At 44.3% G+C, this 22,693-nt stretch overlaps 1 protein-coding gene across 2 annotated transcripts in view; it reads right to left on the bottom strand.

Annotated features, from left to right (window-relative positions):
* Positions 1-1,283: 1,283 nt before the first annotated feature.
* Positions 1,284-22,693, bottom strand: part of LOC119167403 (N-acetylated-alpha-linked acidic dipeptidase 2) — a 73,949-nt gene continuing 52,539 nt past the window's right edge. For both annotated transcript variants that reach the window (XM_075866456.1, XM_037418876.2), the window contains exons 8-19: positions 22,439-22,528; positions 20,271-20,356; positions 19,007-19,126; positions 17,519-17,601; positions 16,568-16,699; positions 13,293-13,396; positions 12,601-12,694; positions 10,409-10,489; positions 9,501-9,666; positions 8,956-9,037; positions 7,920-7,997; positions 1,284-4,186 (exon numbers count right to left, since the gene is read on the bottom strand). In XM_075866456.1, the coding sequence (XP_075722571.1) occupies positions 3,994-4,186; positions 7,920-7,997; positions 8,956-9,037; positions 9,501-9,666; positions 10,409-10,489; positions 12,601-12,694; positions 13,293-13,396; positions 16,568-16,699; positions 17,519-17,601; positions 19,007-19,126; positions 20,271-20,356; positions 22,439-22,528 (1,309 nt within the window). In that variant the 3' untranslated portion in view covers positions 1,284-3,993. The remainder of the gene's footprint in view (positions 4,187-7,919; positions 7,998-8,955; positions 9,038-9,500; positions 9,667-10,408; positions 10,490-12,600; positions 12,695-13,292; positions 13,397-16,567; positions 16,700-17,518; positions 17,602-19,006; positions 19,127-20,270; positions 20,357-22,438; positions 22,529-22,693) is intronic.

Consider the following 22,693-nt stretch of genomic DNA (forward strand, 5'->3'; position numbering starts at 1 on the left):
CTGCGATGAAACTTACACGAAACCCAACCCACATCCCATGTCTTTGGGTTTCAAAGAAACGTTTACTCGAGTAAAGGCTACACAAAGTTTCGCTTCAAACCGTTCTTCCAGCAGTCGCGTCGACGCCCGTTTCAGCCGGGTCAACGGCGTGCATACCACTGCTGCTTCGCATCCCATCATGGTTCCCTTTGGGAAGACTGTCTATATTTTTTTGCGCTGTGTCACCATGCTGTCTACTGAACAGTATAAACTGGCGAGCTTAGTGCAAGCCCTTCTGTTGCTTGCAACAACACCTGCTATGAGGGCACGGCATGTCAAATGTTTCAATCTTAGACGTTGTACTTGGCTAGATGAACGTGTGTTACAACTCAATACTCTAACCGTGGTAAAAAGATGCGAGATAAACATTCGAACGCACCTACTACCCCATTGGACTTGCCGGTTTTGAGCGATGTCCGGGAGTGGCTCCCCGTTTCAAGCTCGTGTCGAAGATCAGCCGCGTCCTCCTGAAAATAGAAGGATTCCGCATGGCGAGGTGACGGGGGGTTGGGTGACACCAGGTCGCTCTCCTCGAGGTCTTGAAGCTTCAAGGAGACTCGGCCCTCGGCGCCCATTGATGGAAGGTAAAGGGACGACCACTGTCGATGATGATGATTCTTTTTGGATGAATGGCACGTACCCAGTCGGAGATATCAGTAAAAAGTCGGGTGGATCATACAGTGTGGGTTTATTATTATTTTTAAGAGCTAACATAGGCTACAGATGTAACGGTAATAAAGCGTTAGTTGAATACTTACACCAGGACCGGAACCGTCTTTTCCTTGTGCCACTTTGCGCATGTATATGAGAATGATCAAGTGCGGTGTTGGTAATGATGACGATAATAAACTTGTATGACTGGTGCACGTTTTCGGTATGCGCTCGAAGATGGCGCGCTTTCTCGCATGCTTCTATAGATTAACAGCGTACCACACATGGAGATGGGAAAGAGTGGATATGTGGACCGTATTAGATTACATATTACTCAAACCACCACGGTGTGACGAGGACGCCTTCGTTGACTGTTTGCTCCGTGTGAGCACTTTATTGCTACCGCCGTAAAAGTGTCGGTTCGTGGGCGACATAAAATCGGCCGTAGCTCTCTTTCACAGTAAGGTGTTGCGGGTTGTCTTAGGAACTTTCCAAGAATTTCGCACCTTTTCTTGAAAGAACACTGAGAGGTCTCCTAATGTATCCGATATCTTTACAATCACCTACCAGATATGACGTTATTTTAGTGTTAATCAGTTTTTTGTATCATCAACTTTATTTCACATTGCGTTAGTGCTTTACAAGGAAGGTATAAAAAAATGCAACAGTTATAAGGCATATACACAGAATAAGCTAAGTATGCAGTCTAAACATAAAAGAAACTGTACAGAATAAATGGGAAAGTCTGGCTGACGTCCAAGAAACACCAAAAGCACACGATGTCTTGCATTTGAAGCACAACAGAAACACACGAGATCAGAAAACACCAAACGTCAGATGCAGTACACTTACAGAAAAGGCGCTTGGTTTGATTAAAAAGATTTCCGAACTAATACTTCTGAGATGCTGATCAAGAAAGGGGACTTACACCTTTCCTGGACCGTGGACTGAAGAGTGCTAAACAACAGGATGTGAATTTTAGCGAGATGGCATTCACTGAGCACAAGAAACGAACAGAAGGTAAACTGTTATATGGGCTTGAGCAAACAAGGCGTTTTTAAAGGATGTAGATGTATTTCTGTCAACTTGTGCAAGTAAACTATCGCTGAGTGGAAGGGCTCCGATTTCGTTAGGTCACTGTAGTTTCAGAACTAGGCCAGCGCAAGCACATCTGGCTTCTTTGTATTGCGAACCGTTTACACGACGTCGATTCTTACCGCGAAGGTGGACAAAATAACATTTTATTCGGAACATACGGGCGTGGACAATGCGTGGCACTTGTGCTTATTGCGATGTATACTTCTACAGTATTATGGTACTTCAGCTGTTTGGTTGGAAGACTGTGACGTGTTCACTGCAATCTTCCATGTCGCTGCTGTCCCATCATCAGCGATACAACAGGCTAATTAGACATACAATGCAAGCTGTGCGCAAATTATAAAGCTTAAGTGTCTCGCCTTCGTAGCTGTGAGAGCTGCCAAACGATGCATTCGCGGTCACTTTTTTGTCCAGTTCTGACTAGCCTTCTTTGCTGTTATTGTACGGATGAAAACACCGCAACACAGCATCACCGACATCCTTCAAACGCGCGTGTCATACTTTTTCTCGGTTATTTAACGTGGACTAACATACTTCAATGGTTCATGATATGAATAGGACAAAAAGTTCGGCTCGATAGTGTAACAGCGACATTATCCTCACGCCAGCATTGTATTCGGAGCATATCATAGGTTGGCGAAGAAGAGGTAGTTCGCTAAGACTCGCTCAAGTAATATGTTTAGCGCTTAAGGCTTGATGGGAATTAGCTTCACCCAAATTTTGGCTAACCGGACTCACCCCAGCTCATACGACTACCATCTTCTTTTCTCAACCGGATTTACTTGCTCTCGAACTCGTCAGGAATAACTGAGACCCCTCCTCACGGCCCGATATAAATGAGTAGACCTAAGGGCGAGTTTGCGGATCGTCGGTAACTTTACTGCCTTTGCTAGCTTTACTTGACCTTGGCGCCAGAAGTTTGAATGGCACACGAGACCCGAAGTACCGCAAGAAAAATGTTTACGGTGTAACGAAACACAGAGCACAACTTTGTGTTGCCCTTCATATCGACTTCTAATGAAACCCTCTTCTGGTGTACTTTCTTCTGATACGTATACTTTTCATGAATTCAAGTAAACTACGTAATTCTGCGCTAAGAAGCAAGCGGGCAGTAAGCGAATGCTAAGATTTTTTTTTAGCATGCGGCACTCACGCTGGTAGTAAAATGAAAAAAAAACAAAATTTGTTAAAATTAGTCTGATATGACATCATATTTCGAACCATCAGTGATGTTTTCGAGCCAAAAAAAATAAGTAAAACAATGAATAGGGCACAATGAAGTTAAAAAGTTCTGCGCACCTCAACTCTATAGTAAGAATGACTTAGGGAGGAGGCTTTTTGGGCTAGTTGATCTATCACGATCAGGGCTCAGCGCGAATATTAAAGACTTGAAGAGATACACTCCCTTTGTTCTAATACAGTCGAACCCAGGTATATATAATACAAGGGGAACCGCAAGAAAGTTGTTTTTATAAATAATTCAATAGACAAAATATTTTAGATATTGAAACTATATCATCAAGAAATTTTACAACTGCTCAATACACGAAATACTTCGTTACCCATGGATGAAGTAATTAAGGTCGAGGCTCATAGCTTTACTACTGTTCATTGTTTACGCTGGGATAACAAGCTTGTACTGTTATACCTCGATTTAAAGAAAAGATATACGAACAAATGTCTTGCTAGTGGTAGTACTTTAACGTAATAGCACTCTACTAATAGCTTAATCTCTGCGCTGCGCCCCCACCCAAAAACATTCTTCCGGTGCCGATGCTTACCGCACAGGACTAACCACCATGGCTCTTAATACAAAATTTTGACGGGAGCCGACAGATGGAAACAACGTGGTGGGATAATCATAAGATGAGCTGGTGAAGTGCCTGAACTCTTCTGCTTTATAGTATCTTGCTTTTCAGGCGTCGATCACCGACAGGGACACTCGTCACCACCATGAGATAGCGTCACCACCAAACCTTTTAAAACTAACACGCCAAGGATGACACGGCGCCTTTGAAAGTCCTCCTATCGAAACGTCGGCCAGTCAGTCTGAGGCACTTCACCTGTTCATCTTATGATTATCTCAACACCACGGCTGCTGCAATTTGCAGAAGGGCGACGATTCTAAAGTCTCTTTAGGCAGCAAAAGTTGATGCACGATATGCAACATGCAGTGTGCGTTGCGAGTTTGCCGTCGCGGCGTCATCAAAGTGAGTCCACGAGAATGTCCGCCGCCGCCCTTATGTGGTAAGTCAACGATGCCATTAGCGGCGTCGCGAGGGGCGATGCGTCGACCAGGGCTTTCTTCAAGGCGGTGAACCGAGATCCAACGTTGGAGTCATCGAAGCTGACGCCGAACACAACATGCTTACTTAAGTAGGTCCCCCACGTGTGGTTCCTGAAAGACATAAGGACAGAAGAGTGTGGATGAATGATGTAGTGATTCATTGAGAGCTCTGTCACACAAAGGATAAGTTTTGAGGAGAGGCCAAGTGGTCAGCCAATCATATGCGTGCTCGTGTTCCACTTCGGTTGGGCAAGGGGAGCAAGTCCTTTTACAGAGCCCCCTCCCCCCCCCCCCTCGCACACACACACACCATCTGTCCCCACACTGTTCAAGAAAAAAAAAAAAGAAAACATATCAAGCTCTGTAATGGATGCAAAACTGAAGCGAAAACGTGGGTTTTACAGCAGCCTCCCATTTTTCCACGGCTTTCAGGGTTAAAAATTTCAAGTAAACGACTCTTTCAATGCAGAATTAGATGACTCGGTCGTTAATGTTGTCGAAAAAACATGCGCAGCTATAAACACTTACACTAAAAAAATGGCCACGTATCTGTATCCTAATCTGCAAATGTCGTCGAAAGACGATAGTCTTGCGTGTGTAGAGACTGAACAAAACATTTATTTGATGTTCTGTGCAAGAAAATCGGTGAATGGTATTCCGGAGGCGCTCCGTTAGAGTGCCTTGAGCGTGCAGCGGAGGCGAACGAGCGCATCAATACATGTCACACGTGAGACATGAGCGCCATCTGGCAGTTCTTTTTAGAAAAAAAAGCGCGTGGCTCTGAGACGGGTATGCGCGCCCGTCTCAGAGGTGATAAGGTGTAGAACGCAAGGCGATGGGTAGGTGCCACCACCGTCTCTCTTAGCAAAGCGTTGGAAACACTCCCCGTTCCGTGCAAGCGTTGCATGGTCAGCGCAGCGTGATATGTGCTACGGTCCTTAAAATTACCTATGTATGCCTTTTCTAGTAAAAGACAAACATGTAGAAAATATATGTGTTGTTGTGGATTGCTTTTTGATTGACAATCGCACACGTATGAATGCTGACCTTTGAGCAACATTGGTGGGCGCTGCGGATGGGGTCGGCCGTTCAGGGTATCTGCTGGTGCTGTTTAAAATACCCGGTTTGCGGTAACAGTGGACAAACAGACAAATGCACAGACAGACAGACCAAATTTTTTGCGTGGAAGGTCAGAACAACTATCATCTTTAAAAATGCTGTAGATTCCGCCTACCATGGAATTGGTCATAATGCGAAGCAGGGGGAGGGAAGGCGACCGTGTTCTAATTTTTTATTGAACAACACGTTACGAAATGACGCTAAATATATGTACAAATGTTGTACGCACAGACATATGTTGAACAGTTGCATATTTTTTACATAACCAGTTCACACTTGCGGAACGATACCAACAGAAACATTAGTATTAGCAATACCAGAAGCCGTGAGCTGATAATAACGCTTGTGCTTTCGAGTATGGTACCCCTGGACACTGCTATGCAAATCAACTTCAGTGGATGGCTTCTTACTACAATTGACGTTAACCCGACGAGACGGCTGTATCATAAATGTACACATGTAATGTTTATAAAGTTGGATAGCCTGCATATTGCAACCGCAATATACCGTTTTCATAATTGTAAAGCTAGCTTTCCTGCTAAGCAGTTTGAACAACTAGTCATTAGTCATTTAGTGCAAATAGCCTGTTCAAGCGTGGTTTGTTAACGCAATGCCATAGAAATTGTTCAGTCGCCTCTAGAGATAATACTCATAATACATGAATCCCAGCATGTTCAAATTTTACCCCGTTCCACTTGAAGCACGACATGTGTTCAAACATGCAACGGAGAGAAGCGCACTTGTGAGTTATGAAAAGGGTACATCGACTTTTCACCAAACATTACACATGAATAGTGTGTTTTTTAAAGACGATAGTCTTTCTTGGGGACCTTCGACGAAAACATCTTGGTCTGTCTGTCTGTCTGTCTGTCCGTCCGTCTATCCGTCCATCTGTCAGTCCGTCCGTCCATCCGTCTCTGTCTGTCTGTCTGTACATTCGTCTGTTTGTCCGCCCTAACGATACCTCCAACGGCACCAAACGGCCAAACCAATTCGCAGCACCCACCAATTGCTCAAGGTTTAGCACTCATAGTTGTGCGATTTGTCAATTAAAAAAGCAATTATTGTGCATATCTGAGGCGCCATAACAACACTTCGAAGGTTTGTATGTCTGCCTTCATACTGGAAGAGGCACACACAAGTAACTCTAAGGAATGTAGCGTTTATTGCGCTGCGCTGATAGTGCAACGCGATGCTCAAAAAGGTGTTTCCATCGCTTTGCTGCAACGTCACGGTAGTGGCACCTGCCCGTCGCTTTATGTTCTACACCTTATCACCTCCGAGACTGGCGCGCATCTTTCTCCGCGGTCTGTACGCCTTTGTTTTCGAAGACAACTGCTAGATGGCGCTTGTGTCTAACGTGCCTCGATGCGCTCGTTCGTCTTCGCTATGCGCTCGTTCGTCTTTGCTACACACTCGAGGCACTCCAACGCAGCGCCTCCAAAATACCATTCACTGATTTTCTTGCGCAGAGCATCAATTAAACGTTTTGTTCACTCTCTTCAGACGCAAAAATATCATCGTCTTTCGACTACATTTGCGGTGTAACATGCAGATTTGGAACCAATTTTTTTAAAGAACAGGACCGTGACAAGCGCGTCATATTCGCCAAGACAGACGGACGGACTGACGGACGGACGGACAGACAGACAGATGGACGGACGGACAGACAGACAGACAGAAAGATAGATGCATGCAGTACGCAAATGAATTCTTGGCTTTTGGAATAACATGAATGGTCTAGCAGAGTAGAGGTGTGGTGCAGAAGTGGCGCGTCCCTTTGGATGACAACGGGTGGCACCAAGGTTAACGGATGACAAAGATTGGGAGGTGTCCACCCCCCTGCCCTATCTGTGTGCGCGCCTATGTAGACGCCAAGGTAGATACAACTTGTAGCGAAGGTTTCAAAGAAGCAGATGCGCTCAAAAAATGGGGGCTGATCAGCAGCTCATGCGGCTTTTTGAGGAGAGCAGACATACGCAATAGCTGGTAAAGAAGTGACGTCATTTTGTGTGTGCTAGTGCAAAGTTTGACCTGAAACTACTTTTTGTAGGTCCCTGATCATGGAGGTCTCGCGCCATGCGATCTCCGGGGAGTTCTCCACGAGTGGTCTTGAAGTGAACGCCAGCTAATTTAATGATATCGACTGATGACTACATAGTGGTGTTTAGGTGCACTACTGTTCAGTTTGCCTCGCTCGTACAAGGAAACTTCTTTTTTAAATTTTTATTCGGCGTTCGTGGCATCTCCCGCTGATGGATTACAGACCAACAGTGCACCTGTCAAGCATGTAGCATTCGTTCTTTGCTTCGCACATACGTAGGTTCTTTAGCATGAACAATGCTCATGCTCTTCATTTCTAAGAGGAAGAAATAACGCCTAGTCACGCTAAGATTATGACGTTTTCATTTTATTGAATGGTCACGATAACTCAAAACTTACTACACTGCGTGCAAGGGTAGTAAGCTGCAAAAAGTCTGCCGACACTACATGCGATATATTTTCTATTATGCTCTGATAAGTTACCTTACGTATGGGAATGCAAGCATGCGATAGCTTGACAGGACTGTTTGCATGAATAGCATCTTTTTCCTTGGAAAAAACTTCCTTGAAAGTGGCGCCCAGAGAGAGAGAGTGTGTGTGTGTGTGTGTGTGTGTGTGTGTGTGTGTGTGTGTGTGTGTGGTAAGCCTAACACTGAAAACAAACACACATGGCAGACGCTACCTGTACATGTTCCCTGCAAGGATGCCCGGACTGTCGATGAAGGCTCGCTCCAGAAGCATCAGCTTGTTGTTCACGTTTCTAAGGGAATCAATGACGAAACATTGTCATGTACGTGGGCAGCTTGCAACATGACATATCACACGAGAAAGTATACATGCCTAGCACGGGCAATATGCAATGTTTTCGATTGAAGATCGTAAGCGGAATCGGTAAAGAAAAAGTCACTGTTTCGGCAAAAGGGCGAAGCAATAAATGCGATAGCATCATATTCGAATGTTTTACAAAGCAAGGCTAGCATTATAGGAGCAATAATAGTTGTAAACATGCGCTTCCTAAGTAACCAAGTTTCCTGCAGCGCAGCAACAGTAGGAGACCCCAACAGGGCTCGTGCGTAGTTACGGCGTTGATGAGAAGCGCCTCGCGTTACAGTATGTGCTGCAGATTACAGGATGCGTACGAAGCACAATACACCTGTGTGCTCTAACCGAAAGCTCTATGATTTTGTGTGGAAGAAATTCCTGTTATGAAAATGCATTTACTTTAGCGTCATTCTTTCCAACACTGGTGTCTGTGAGAGAAGAGAATGACAGTGACATTTAATACAGGCTATCGTGCTGCTGGAGGCAATACTTTCACTATATTAATCAGTTTTCGTAAAAATTACTAGCCATCCTAATTTCACACGCGGATTTGTCTTCTGTGGTAATGTGCAGCAATGCGGCAAGCGCTACATTTATATTCTGACTGCAGTACACCTTCAAGCACACAATACATTTACGAAAATGAGTCGTTTTCTAAAATCAGTCTGTCAATCGCCTTAAAGGACGATCCTTCTTGAATAGTGCTGCATGAATTTTTAACGCTGCACCTACCGGTTCACATCATGAACTTTTCAGGGATTGCAACATGGCTTACGAAACAGCAATGCATCGGTAATTGCACAGTAAGAATGTCCGATGTCATATTTACCACGCACGGCTGCAAACATTTAAAATGTCCTCAGGATATAGCCATAGCAGAGATTCCAGTGTCTTACCTGAAAGTTTTGCTGTTTTGTCTCTCCCGCTCAACAGCGTCTGCTGCTTGGGAGAAGCTCTCCACAGCCGAGATTAGTGGCCCTGTGGCATGAAGTAAATCAGAATACGTAAATATATATAAAAAAACGTACACACTCTGCTCGCTGGACAATTGGGGTGCACTTTCCCGAGACACAAAAACTCCTGAAATCGCGATTTGATGACGGCCTGTCTTTGAATGTGAAGAACCGTAATTGCGAATACATGCACACGCATCCGTGATAACTTTGATATAGTTCAGAAAAGTTTGTATATGTGAGGTGAAATATACTTCTGCACTCACGAGGCCACGCTGAACGGGCGACGCTATGGCTCTAACACTGCATGTGTGGCAGACGTATTGCATTATGCTTAACGAGGTGTAAAAGCTTGAAAACTCTGTGATTGACATCAGAGCTTCATTTTTGCTTCACGTTTGTCGCCCGTGTAAGATTAGAGGAGGTATACCCTCTACTATTTTCTAAAAGCTTTACGGGCAGTGCTGCAATTTGGTCGCCGCACGTACCCACGTCGATCCGTTGGTCCTCGATGTGAGTGGCGTAGAGTACACGTAGCTCGGCCAGGCTCTCGTTCAGTGCCGCCGCGTACGGCCGCACCGTGTGGGGCAGCAGTGCAGGCACCGCCAGCTCGTGCGCTGCTGAGGCTAGCAGCTGCGCCACAGCTCGAAGGAACTGGAAGTCAGTGGACATGGGAAAACGAAAACAGTCCTACTAAGGTGAAAGCCTTAGATGCCCAATAAAACGAGAAATTTGACAATCGGCGTCAGCGTCGAGTAATGCGAAAATCTTGTGATGACGGCACCGTATGACATCATGGTGACGTCACAAATTCAAAAGTCTGCGACGACATTATGACGTCATGATGACGCCACTCTGGCATTGCGCCGCATAATGACGTGTTCATATTGCATTGTCACTTGGCTAAAAGAATTAAGTCCGATCACGGAGGCTTACAACGTAAAACCAGGTGCGGTGCGTCCGATTTCAGAAGCTCTGCAAAACCACATTAGGTGCAGTACTCTCTCGAAGAATGGTAGCACAGAATAAAATCAGAAAAAGGCAATGGCTTTTGCACCCGAGTAGTCTAAGGTGGATGCATAAAACACACTGCTGCTAGTGCTTGTAATACACTGCAAGTTTTTAAGTAAATATATGAGCCCTCAGCGTGCGTTTTTGCCGTCGGCGTTGCCGTCGTGTACTGTTAATGCGTGTGTGTTAGTTTTTTGCCAAAAAAAATTAGCTAGCTAAGCAGAAAGTTTTTTTAGAGGCTAACCCCACCTGTTACGACACTACCACCACCACCTGTTTGCACTTCGCGCTGCCCGCAGTATAATAGTATTATTGTTTTATTGCCTACAAGTGTGCTTACTTGTGCATTCCTTGACATTTTGGAATTTCTCTTATTGTTACTTACCGAGAACTCTTTGTCGACCATCTTGTAAGCCATTTCGTTCTCGTAGATAGTGTGATAAAGAGGCAAGCAAGAGTCGAAGCTCTGAAATAAAATAGGTAACATTACGCAAGAACTACAAATGATTACTATAGCGAAAGTGAGCTGCTTGGGGAACACGTGATCTCAGAAAGCAGGTAACACTGATCAGAGTTTCGTGCTGAGCGCACCGAGCGTATACCACACAGTTGAAAAAAAGAAAAATGGCACGTAAAAACCAAATACATTTACAATGATAATGGACTTGTAAGCAGTTTAAAAGGTAAGCCAAATGAGAAAGAATTGCTGAAAATAGTAAAAAATAGAATGAATGAGTGCAGCTACATGATGTTAACAAAGCTGATATGCTTATCAGTAAATGATTGGTTGAGGTCAAGTTCATGCTGAGATGAGTACGACGCAACAACAATAGTATAGTTTGACACTTACTGATACCTCTTGGTGTGTGTCTGGGTCTACGGCCTAACATATGAAGAAACTCGAGCGCGCGGGTGTGTTATGGTGTGTGCTTACTGAGCTAGGGAACGATAACAAGGAGATAGAAAATGCATCAGAGCAGCTCATAAAGTTTCGCTTTAAAAAGCGGTACACATTAAGGCAACCTTAATTATGAAGATTGAAGTCATATAAAAAATTTCTTGCTATAAGCTTGCTGTTTCAGTAATCTTTGTCTCCACCCTACAAGTACGACCGTGCCACCCCATTCACAATATCAAAATATGCTTTCTGAAAGAACAAAAGCATTGTTGCAGCGTATCCCTTATGTCTATATAGATATGCAAGATGTTTCATGAAATGTGTCCTATATTTTTAAATATTACAGAAAGAACGTATCTGCGTGCTACTTGCAGTGTTACCTTTACTCTCAAATAAGACATTTTAGATGGGCACAGAAATAAATTACAGCTGTAGTTATGCAAACTACAACAATTAATGTTTTAACCAAAGAACTTAAGTGATCAAGTCCAGTGGGTGAATGTAAGTCCTTCCTGCGAATAGTCTATAACAACTTTAGAATTTTTGTAAGGCGGCCAGTGGTAATCACCGCGGAACAATAAAATCTGGCTAATTTAGCAGGTGAAACCGAAATGAATGCACCTCAACAGTGCATCTACTATTCACTTAGAAAAATCTCTCAGTGAGGACAATGTTTCCCTCACCGTTATCAACAGTCAATCTAGACACTCCGCTTTGCGCCCACTCATCGGCGCTCGCTTATCCTCTTCCCTGAACAGTGCCGTTATTGAAACCGTTTTCGAACTGAATGGTAGATGCAATGTTTGGTGTGTCCGTTTCTCTTTCGCCTGCTAAATTAGTCAGATTCTATCGCTCCGCAGTGATAACCAGTGGCCGCCTTTCGAAAATTTTCAAGTGTCTATAGACTATTCACAGGAAGGATTTGTATTCGCCCAATGAACTCGATCGGCTATTTTCGCCGGTAAAAAGGTACTTGTTTTAATTTCCATAATTACTGCTATAATTACCATTTGTGTGCATCTGAAGATGTCTGATTTAACAATAAGGGAACGCCGCATGCCGGTAACATGCAGATGCCTCTTTTCTGTAATTTTCAAATAACATTCGACACATTTCTCGAAACACCTGTATATGTGTATACATCTTTCATAAGCCAATCTGCCTACCAGTATGCTCACGCGCGCGAATTGACATTGATCTACCTCTTCTGGGAGCTCAATTCAATTCCTTCCATTTTATGTCATAATTACCATAATACAGTTGAGAACTACAAAATAATGACCTCCATGTTTCTTTTTGTTTGAATGTCTTTCGATTCATTTTGTTGTGTATAACAAAGACACGAGGCCTCGAAAAAGCTTTTCAAATCTTTCATTCATTTTGAAATTCACAGATACCGGTGACCACAACCCGTCATATGGTCCACAAATTTTGTAAATTTAATCCGACAAAGATGACGAGGCTTTTTTTACAGCAATAGGTTTACCTGTAGAAACAGCGAAACCTGTTCGAGGTCTGTCACCTCTGTTGATGTATATTTTAGCAGATCAACACAAATTTATGACATCAGCACATTGAGCTTTCGGTTCAATAATTAACGAGTACCGCATAATTATAAACAGTATGTAAGTGTTAACGTACTGGCGATCTCGTGCTGCATAATAATTATTTCGACTTACCTGGTTGCGACAAGCATAGCGAACGTCGACACTGGGAATGCCAAGTTCGTGGTAGAATGGTGCGTAATCACTGTCCGACGCGAGATCCAAGAACCTGAGTGATAAATTGCAGATCTAATCTTATTCGCTCTTTAGAATTTATGACTCTGCCAAATTAAATCAGCGCATAATTTCATCAAATTTCGTACAATAATTAATTTCGCTCGATGAGTTAGCCAGTGAAATCGTAGTGCAAGAAATAACTAGAACAATACTACAACTATCCTTGAAAATAAAAGGTATGTTTATATTATTTTACGCCTACAGAAAGCTGCGTAATAAACGGTAACACGGAGAAAGCGTAGATATTTTTAGAAACGCGAACCGAAATGAGAAATCTGTTAGTGTTTATTTAACGGTGACAAGGCCATTACGATTAAAGAAAAAGACGCATCTTTTTCTCTCTTTCTCAATATTTTTCAGCTGATGTACCTGCGTAATTTTAGTTTACATATTTCATTTGTTCTTTCTTGTTCACCACCTAGTAATCATCTGCCAGTTTTTTAATTCAGTTTAGTTGCAATTTATAACAGACGGTCCAATTTTAGGTATTTGTGCTCTGGGATTCTCACCTATAGCATATGTAACCAATAATCTTCCACTGAAAGGGAAGCTGCTAAAGTAAAATGCAGTGCCATTCATTTCCGGCTTACCTTGGCTCGGTGTCAGGGTTATTGAATGATGGAGAATTTTCGAGCCAGGTGTCGAAAACTGACATCCTGCCGTGGGCGACCTCCTCCTTGTCAGGATTTGGGAGCTGCATGATAAATATAACCGAACGCTATGGATAAACTGTACAATGTTACTGTATGAAAACAAGTATATAGCCTGCTAACAAGGAGATATTCAGGCAACGCAATTTTTTCTCAACTTTTTGGGCTCTCGTTCAATTGATTGATTGACTTTTGTAGTTTAACGCTTCAAAACCACGATATAGTTATGAGAGACACCATGGAGGGGGGGTCCAGAAATATCGACCACCTGGGGTTCTTGGACTCTCGTTCAATTCAATCAGTTTCATCAACGGAGAACATCTATCGACACCCTGACTGCACGTCGTTAGAAAGAACACTGCCGTGCACTTGCCAAAACCTGACAACCAGCCGAAGCAATGATGGCAACATCTGGCATAATCATGGTTTCATGGGTAATGTGCATCGCAAGCTGGGTCTGTTGGTGCATAATTATGGCAAGAACAAACAACGGACGGAATTCCAACGACGATGACGAACGCTACACATTAAGAAATAAGGTTCAACCAACCAACCTTTGTTAAAAAATTGCACGTACACTTTCACTATTCGACACAGATGTCATTCTGTGCACATGCCTTGGCACGCCACCAATGTATCATTAGGTGCCCTGCCGCGGTGGTCTTGTGGCCAAAGAACTCGGCTGCTGACCCGCAGGTCGCGGGATCGAATTCCGGTTACGGCGGCTGCATTTTCGGTAGAGGTGGAAACGTTGTAGGCCTGAGTGCTCAGATTTGGGTGCACGTTAAAGAACCCCAGGTGGTCGAAATTTCCGGAGCCCTCCACTAAGGCGTCTCTAATAATCATGTGGTCGTTTTGGAATGTTCAACCCCATATAGCAATGTATCCTTAGGTATTAGGAATGGCGAACTCACACAACGGTCCCCCAGATAGGAAACGCGTTCGGCTTCCTATTTTACATTGACTAGCTAGGAACCACCGCGAGGCGTCTTAGCATACACACGTTGATTAATTGATATGTGAAGTTTAACGTCTCAAAACCAACGTATGATTATAAGATCCTCCCTGCCTTCTCTCCCCGAGTACACGATTTACTCCGACTTTCACTCCGCCATCCGTCACATACAGAACAACACGTTGAAGAGACGCCGTAGTGGAGGGCTCCAAAAATTTCCACCCCCTGGAGTTCGTTAACTTGCACCCAAATCTGAGCACACGGGCCTACAGCCTTTTCGGCTCCATCGAAAATGCAGCCGCCACAGCCGGGATTTGACTCCGCGACATGTGGGTCAGTAGCCGAGCACCTTAGCCACTAGACCACCCACGACGAGGCTGCTTACACGCGTGTGATAAAAAAAAAAAATCGAAGGCTTCCTAGCTAGTCACCGGGCTTCCACTTTCATAGGTTTCTGTACCTTCAGAATCAATGACAAAAACAGTGCAGCGAAATCGTGGCACTTAGACCTCTGTAACTGGCCTCGTTTTGAAGAGTGACGGTCGCAGTTTCTATTACAGATATATAAAACAAAACTACGGTGACTGAAAGTGGAGATAAAAAAAAATGACAGCATATCCACGGGGTGAATGATGGAGAGTGGGGCGAAGCATCCGTCCGTCCATTCGTTCTTGTTTCCGTCCGTCCATACGTCTGTCTGTGTGACCGTCCGTGCACCCATCTGCCCGTCCGTACGTCCATCCCTGCGTTCATCCATGCATTCACCCCTCCGTCCGTACATGCGTCCATCCAGCCGTGCAGCCATCCATGTATCCGTCCAAGCATCTGTCTGTGTGTCCGTTCGTCCATCCAGTCAACACTCCAAGTACCACCATCTCGCAACTTTTAATCATTTATCCCGCATTAAGAAGCACCACCATCCAGCGGACATTCCAAGGACTAAACGAGAGCTGGCACACGCACACTTTTTTATGGCTTGCGCCTTGTGTCTACTTCCCACTTTTAACCACCTCGAGTTCATGGTATATACTAGTTCACTGTATTCATGGCACTACGGCCCAACACTCGCTAAACTTTTCTAAAACCAAGGAGGTTACGCCCAGCGAGTATAACATAGCAACCCTCTTTGTCAGATAGTGCTCAATGTACATGCCAATGGCTGCTAAGGGGGAATGAGAGACAGGATAACTCGACTTTTAGTTAACGCGCACACTGCGAAATTTTTATTGTTCAACAGCGCAAAGGAGAAATCTCCCACCAACGAAACCTTGCAGGTCAAAGCGTAAGACATGTTACATACTACGACGAGGGACCACCGGGTGCCGCTTTAAGGAGCTTCAACCCTGAAACCCAAACTACGCCGAACGGGTTTTGTGCCTATAAAAGAGTTATGACAGCAGCATCACAATAGCTGTTTAAGGTAAATAAATAATATACATGAGGAACGGAATCAAAGGAAAACTGAAGCTTATAGGGATAGTTTTCTGCACAGTAAATATTAAAGATGGGACTCTGCAGCCATACGAAAATTTACAAGGACACTTAAGTGCCCTCAAGCAATGCTTGGCAAATAAGGATAACGTGCCAGTTAGAGTATTCGAGCCTGTGCGGATCAACGTAGATTTAAGGCGAAGATTCATTCCATGGCATAGTTTAGCGCCTCCCCCTCTCTCCTCGATCTAAAGCCTATTCTTTTGAGACCAAATAATGATTGATATGCGAAGTTTAATGTCCCAGAACCACCATATGATTATTAGAGACGCCATAGTGGGGGCCTCCGGAAATTTTGATCACCTGGGGTTCTTTAACGTGCACCCAAATCTGACCACCCGGGCTCGCAGACCAAATAGCCATTTAGTGTCTGGAGTGAGGGTGTTTAGTTCATGCATTCTGTTGCTTTTTGATTGCCACATGACGGGCGTAAATTGTGAAGCATGCAAGCAGCTTTGCTATATCAAACGGCTTCCTGCCCTGCCACGGTGGTTTAGTGACTAAGATTCTTGGCTGTTGACCCGCAGGTCGCGGGATTGAATCCCGACAGCGGCGGCTAAATTTTCGATAGAGGTGAAAATGCTGTAGGCCCGCATACTCAGATTTGCGTGCACGTTAAAGAGCCCCAAGTGGTCAAAATTTCCGGAGCCCTTCTTTACGACATCTCTCATAACCATATGGAGGTTTTGGGACGTTAAACCCCACATATCAATCAATCGTCACAGGGCTTAGCTATACACCCTTTAAAATGAAAATGCGTTCACAGTACCTTCTTCGTCGATTCCCAGATCAAGTGGGCCAGCAGTGGACTTGAGGACACTTCTAGAGTACCGTTTCCCTGAACAGCGATGTCTACGTTGAGGTATGCGACCGCCTGGTGATGCAGCTGCACGCGATGTTGCTGCGTAGAATTGAGACCCATGAGCACAGTTTGATAAGGCAGAAACCTTGTAGCTAGATAACACTAAGCAGGCCTTGTCAATCCTTGATAAGCAATTTTGGCACGCTGTTCATCAAACAGTTATTGACGTGTGAGTACGACAAATGGTGAAAGGAACGCGAATTTTTATAACGTCCACTGGTGGCCAAGCAAGCAGAAGTACCTGAAAATGAAGAAGTCCTTTTCTTCATAGGCTAAGCCCCAAGGTGAAACATGCCTCTTGGTAAGACATCCCTCATCAGGTCCCTGGGGATTTTTTAGTGGTATATGTCGTTTACTATTTTACAGGTTTAGCCACCATAGTCGATGTGAGCACGCTCAACCTCTTTATTTTAGAGGCTATGATCTGGGCTATTTTGACAAAGTCATATGAACGTATAATCAAACATTACTTAAGAAGTTCACGGCATTTTCCTCTGAAAAGCGTATGCACACAATTCCTTCATCGATAGGAACGCACTCGAGACTGATGTCACGTGACGGGCGGCCACCCCTTTGCCTTAGAAAAACATAGCAGAGTGCAAAAAAGGGCAATTCCTGTAGGGCCGAAGGGGATTGGCTGCGACACTTCAGTCACCTAACAAGGGCTTCTGCAGACTAGTTAGGTTGTATTCGTAATTCTGGAGTTAAATAAGGCAATAGTATAAATTAGTCACAAGGTTATCCACTATTGTGTTCCTAGAAACATCTACACCAAGCCAGCAGGAATAACTAGCCGACGTGGGTGACCTGTGTGCTTTTAAAGGTTAGCCATTAAGACATTAGCACACAGTGTCTTACCTCGACCCATTCCTGGGATCCAATCAAGCCGAACTCTTCAGCGCCCCAGCTGCAAAACACAAGCGTACGACGAGGCCTCCAACCTGGACAAGTGAATTTCGCACGAATAGGATATGGTAGCCTATACCTAGGACAGTCTTTATTTATATTATGGTTTATATAGAGGAGCTAAATAAACCGACTCTCTTTCGGCAGGGGGTGCCATAAAATAAAAACAAAATATGATCCTGCGGCATCGCCTAATACGTCTTGCTGTCAGCAGCCCTTCGTTCTAATGCTTTGCCAGCAACTGCCAATCAGTAATAACTTCCCCGCGAAAGTCAAGATAGATGCACATGAAAAAGCTCTGGCGCCTGTATTTCACCAGCATCATCTCAGTGGAGATCACCTGAGTACTGTAGACGATGTAGCAAATCGGTATCGCAAACACTGGTAGGGCAGAGCGAGTTGAAATAAGGAATATTATCGTATTTCCTCGACGTTCAAGAACTGCATGAGAAATGCGCTGAAATTGTCTGAAAAGCAAAATTTTGCAGCTGATGGGTATGGCTGTTAAAGACAAGGCCGGAATCAATCAACGCATTGTAGGAACTCGCAAACTTTACGTTGGTTGAGACTATTTGCGACATTCGATGCCGTATAGAGAAAAGTTGCAATAGGCAATGTAGCAATAAAAACTTTTCCATCGTTTTTTTTTACTTTTATGGGAAGTCGCACAATAAATCTTGCATTTATGTTACGTCAGCACTGCAATGGCGCACGGATATCAACTGTGCGGATTGGTACGGAAAAATTTACTAACAGACTCGACTGATCAATAAGACCAGTCCACGTGCTGGCAAGAGCAATGAAATCTATAGACGATCACACTCAGATCTATCATTAACGTAAAACATGACACAGAAATGTCCTAGTTGTTGCCTTGAAGCTATAATTCTCTGGGTTGTATTCCCTCAGCTGCGCAAATGTGCGAATATACGTACATCGCTTTGTAATGCGCGACCAAGAATACCAAGGAGACAAAATGCACAAAAAGCTGATTTCACTCCGAGTCTGTAAAGATCCATGTTCAAAGTAGAACAAGTTATTACTTCGCGCATAACATAGCACGTCTTTCGTTTTTTTTTGTGTCCATCCATTTCGGACAGCGCGTTACATGGTGCAGTCGTACGAGCTATTTTACATTGAGGTGTTATTTTGCAGAGCTAATAGGCTTGTTAGTGCGTGAATGATGGCGGCTGGCTTGAATGGTCGAAAAAGTAGACTTACATAGGCCCTGCCAAAAAGTATTGTTGAAGTCCTAATAAAGGTATATTGTTAGGGCGTTCGGCGAAGTTTTTTTATTGTACCTGTTTATTGCTACACGTGGGCATAATACTGCTCAGATATGGCTTTATACTTGACGAAATGCGGTAACAATGATGTTTAATAAAATCATGCTCATTTTTGAAAGAAACGGATTGGTACAGAGACATCGTGGACGCTTACCTTTCACGGCCATTTTCCCGTAAGCTTCAGCGATGGCCATCAGCGCCACTGTTCCGCTGACAGGATCGAACGCACCGGGCGTCCAAGCATCTCGATGGTTTCCCACCAATACAAGTTTCTCTGGCGGAACGATTCGAAAAGATGAAGAACTTAGATGACGGGGCGCTTTCACTTTTAGATTTGAAAGAGTTGTCCAGCTAATGCTTGGGTGTGAGGCAACAAAACCTTATTGTTTTTCGAACAATTCAACATCACCCTGCCGTATATCTCCTGAGCGATGCCTCTTCTGGCACTATCCGATTCCTTCCTCTTAATTAACGCACCTCCGTCGTAAGTCAGCGAATCAGCTGTTCTTCCCAAGACTGTATACGCTATAATTTTCAGTTCCCGGTTTGATATTAATTTTTTTAAAGTACCTTCAACTATATCGGATAATCAAAATCCTACATTAATCGAGTAGGAGGCGACCCTGTCCAGCTCTGACCCAGTGCAGCAACAAGCCCTAGTCGGCCGAGCTCGGATGGCGGCAAGAGCCGAAGGTCTTCCGGGCTAGGAGGTCCAACCACTATAGCAAAATATTTATTACGAATAAATGTTTCATGCTCTCTCTCCCTGCTTAGCTTCCAGCGCTTTCGTCGGAACGAGAGAAGAGAGAATGCAATTGCAGCATGCGACAAATCTTTGTAACTCCACTCGCCCTGGAAGGATTCTTAAAATTTTTGCGGCGATGAAATCGTGAGGCAATAAGCTCTTGCAGTGAATTCACTCCATGGTAACTTGAAAAAGTGCTTCAGGATCCCTTCAAGAACCGTACTTTTATGCCACATATTTTTTCTATAGAAGGCACTGGTACTTGAACATTCTAGAAAACACTCTAGGGTGGCTTTATGTGTTACCACTTACGCGGACACTCATTTTGGAGCAACCCGAAGCCCATACGTCACATGACCTGCGCGAGCATAGGCGGTCTTTGTCGGCTAGGATCACGCATTTTGCTATGTGAAACGCCCTAATTCGCCCTTTCAACATCCCTGCTTGTACCTACGAAGTCTGGCAACAATACTCACTTTCTGATGCCCATCAATGACTGACTATTGAGTATTGTTGCGAGTCTTTCCAGTATAGCTGCACACGGTGTTATGCTGTTAGTAGCTTCCTTCTTTTTTTTCTATTAAGGATGAAGGTCCTTATTAAAATAACTTATTATTTCGAATAAGATATAACATTAAGTATATTGACCACAGAAAGAGGCAGAGAGACTTACCAGGTTCTTCGATTCCGGTTATTTTTCCGATGACATTGTACGTCATTGCCAGGCCATTCTTTAGGTGGACCTCCAACTTCATTTCCCTGAAAAGTGCCCGTAAAACACCAATGCAAAATGTTCCTGCTTGCAGGCCGATTCCGATAGTGCCACTGCCAATCACTCCTGTCTCACACGAAACATTTTTCGCATTACGAAACATATGTGTCTCCGAGAAACGCCATAAAACCGGCACATACCATTTCATTGATTGTGAACAAAGAGTCATTTGAATAAAACTGAACTTTGAAAAAAAAATACAGAGCGGATCATTGTAATTATTGGCACCGGGTCTGAAAAGCGCACCTGTCGGAAATAAACAATGCTCGAGCAGCTGTTCCACATATGACTGCCAGTCACTTTCCTCGAATTTTAACACGAGAGTGTTTTATGCCAGAGTCCATCACGGCTCTGCTGATGTACTTTCGTCACGGAAGTGACGCTGAAAAATATACACCAAGAAATTGCAGAGAAAAATTGCAGAAGGCAATCATTTTTCGCGCAGAATGGAACCAGGAACCTTTCGATTGCCCGCGCGCAGCGCTAACCACTACGCCATGGAGCACGCGTTGTTGGCATTGCTAATGGCAAGCCATGTATATGCACCATACACCGTGTGGCAGTCCTCAGAGCTTCGAAACGTTAGCGTGTTTTTGTAATCAGTGGTGAGAGGGCGCGACGTGCTTGCGTTGGGCGCGTTGGTCGTCACCTTCACGAAGCGCCGCCTCCATGGAGCGTGGTCTCTCCTGCGCGCGCGCTTATCAGACTCGTAGTTCGGGAGAAGATGAACGTCACTTCGCATGCTGCTGCAGCCGCGTTCACGAAAGGAGCACGCTGCTGACACACGACGCAGGAAGAATTGTGACAGTTGTTCGCTCTTGCCCTGTGTATACTTGTGCGCTCGTTTCGTGCGTCTTTCTGTTTGTGTCGAGCTTTGACAGTTGTTAGTTCGCGCTCAGCCTGTGTGTGCTTATTTCGTGCACACTTTCTTCTTGAGGTGTGCGCTGAAAGTTTCAAGCTGCTTGCCGTTCATAACGTGACTTTTAAATTTGTTACTGTTGCTAAAGAAATGCACAATAAGCGCTAACTATTTTGGTAAAGACATGTTTCACTTTAGTGTTAAAACGATTCCTATTTAGAGGGGGGGGGGGGATCAGCTACGTTACTTTGGGGGAATGTTTTACTAGGCAATCCGCACGAAATCTCGTCTACCAGCGAATGAATGTATGTGATATAGGGCGGAATAAATTCGGTTGCCACTGGAGCTCCAGGAGAAGTTTTGCCGAGGTTCTTTTACGTATCGTGGATATTTTTTCACGAGTGATCGGCCGACTGGAAATTATCAGCCTTTGTGTGGGTGGAGTTGGAGTATGCACAACAAACGGTGTGTCCACTTGAGAATTTCGGTTATTCAACGCACACAAGAATCGGAACAGGATTCGGATGCAAATAAACTCGGCCAAAAAGAAGACACAGCGCCACGCGCACGCCTTCTTCGGGGCTCTCTTCACCTTCGTTGAAATTCCGCAAAGTTTTTCCTGCACGAAGTCAATGAAATTTTCGAAAATGTAACAATGATAATCCACAACAGCAGGGCAAGTGTTTCATGTACTTGTGAAAACCTGCGAGAGCAACTTTTTACCAAGTTCTCCAGTTTAGAAAAGGCATTGACTCGTCAACGCGAGTTCAAAGCTGATTGCATCGTTGTCCGTGGGCGTCTTGCGCGAGGTCGAAGCATACCAGGTGCATGCGTGAATATGTACAGGGGGCGTCAAAAGTTGTCAGGGCACTATCCTTTGTATTCCTACGGGAGCGTGACTTGAAAACATATGATCACCACCCCCGCACGTATGTTGTCCAACTCCAAAACGAGTGTCTATAACGCTTTGGCTTGGTAAAACGATGTCATGCCTAATTGATGCGAGAATTTCGCCCCTATAGAGATGAAGCCGTGGCTCCCGGTATTTAATTCCTGTTTTCCGAGTAAGCAGCCGAGTGCTGTTACAACTGAACCTCCGTGGCTGCGGTCACGTCATGGCATTTTCCGTTCGCATAATAATTGAGCGTTGGGCGAAGATCAGCGACCTAATTGTTGTCAATATCTGTAACCAGCAATGTTGTCAACTCACTTCGCATCCCTGAAACCAGGTCCAAGCCGGTAGGTGCCGATGTTCAAGTCTCCCGTCCAGGCTTCAGGTGATGCTGGTCCATCCAGACGTCTGAAGCAGAACAAAATGCAAAGGAGAAGTACGGAAATGGGCAGCGACCTGCCACCAAAAAGTTCATCCACACTAGCAAGAAATGTTTGTTGAATTTATGTCCCACATTTGTTGAAGAAGAAGTTGGGATGATATTATTATTATTATTATTATTATTATTAAATG

The sequence above is a fragment of the Rhipicephalus microplus genome, chromosome 6 (assembly GCF_043290135.1).
Source record: "Rhipicephalus microplus isolate Deutch F79 chromosome 6, USDA_Rmic, whole genome shotgun sequence".
Taxonomy (NCBI): Eukaryota; Metazoa; Arthropoda; class Arachnida; order Ixodida; family Ixodidae; genus Rhipicephalus; species Rhipicephalus microplus.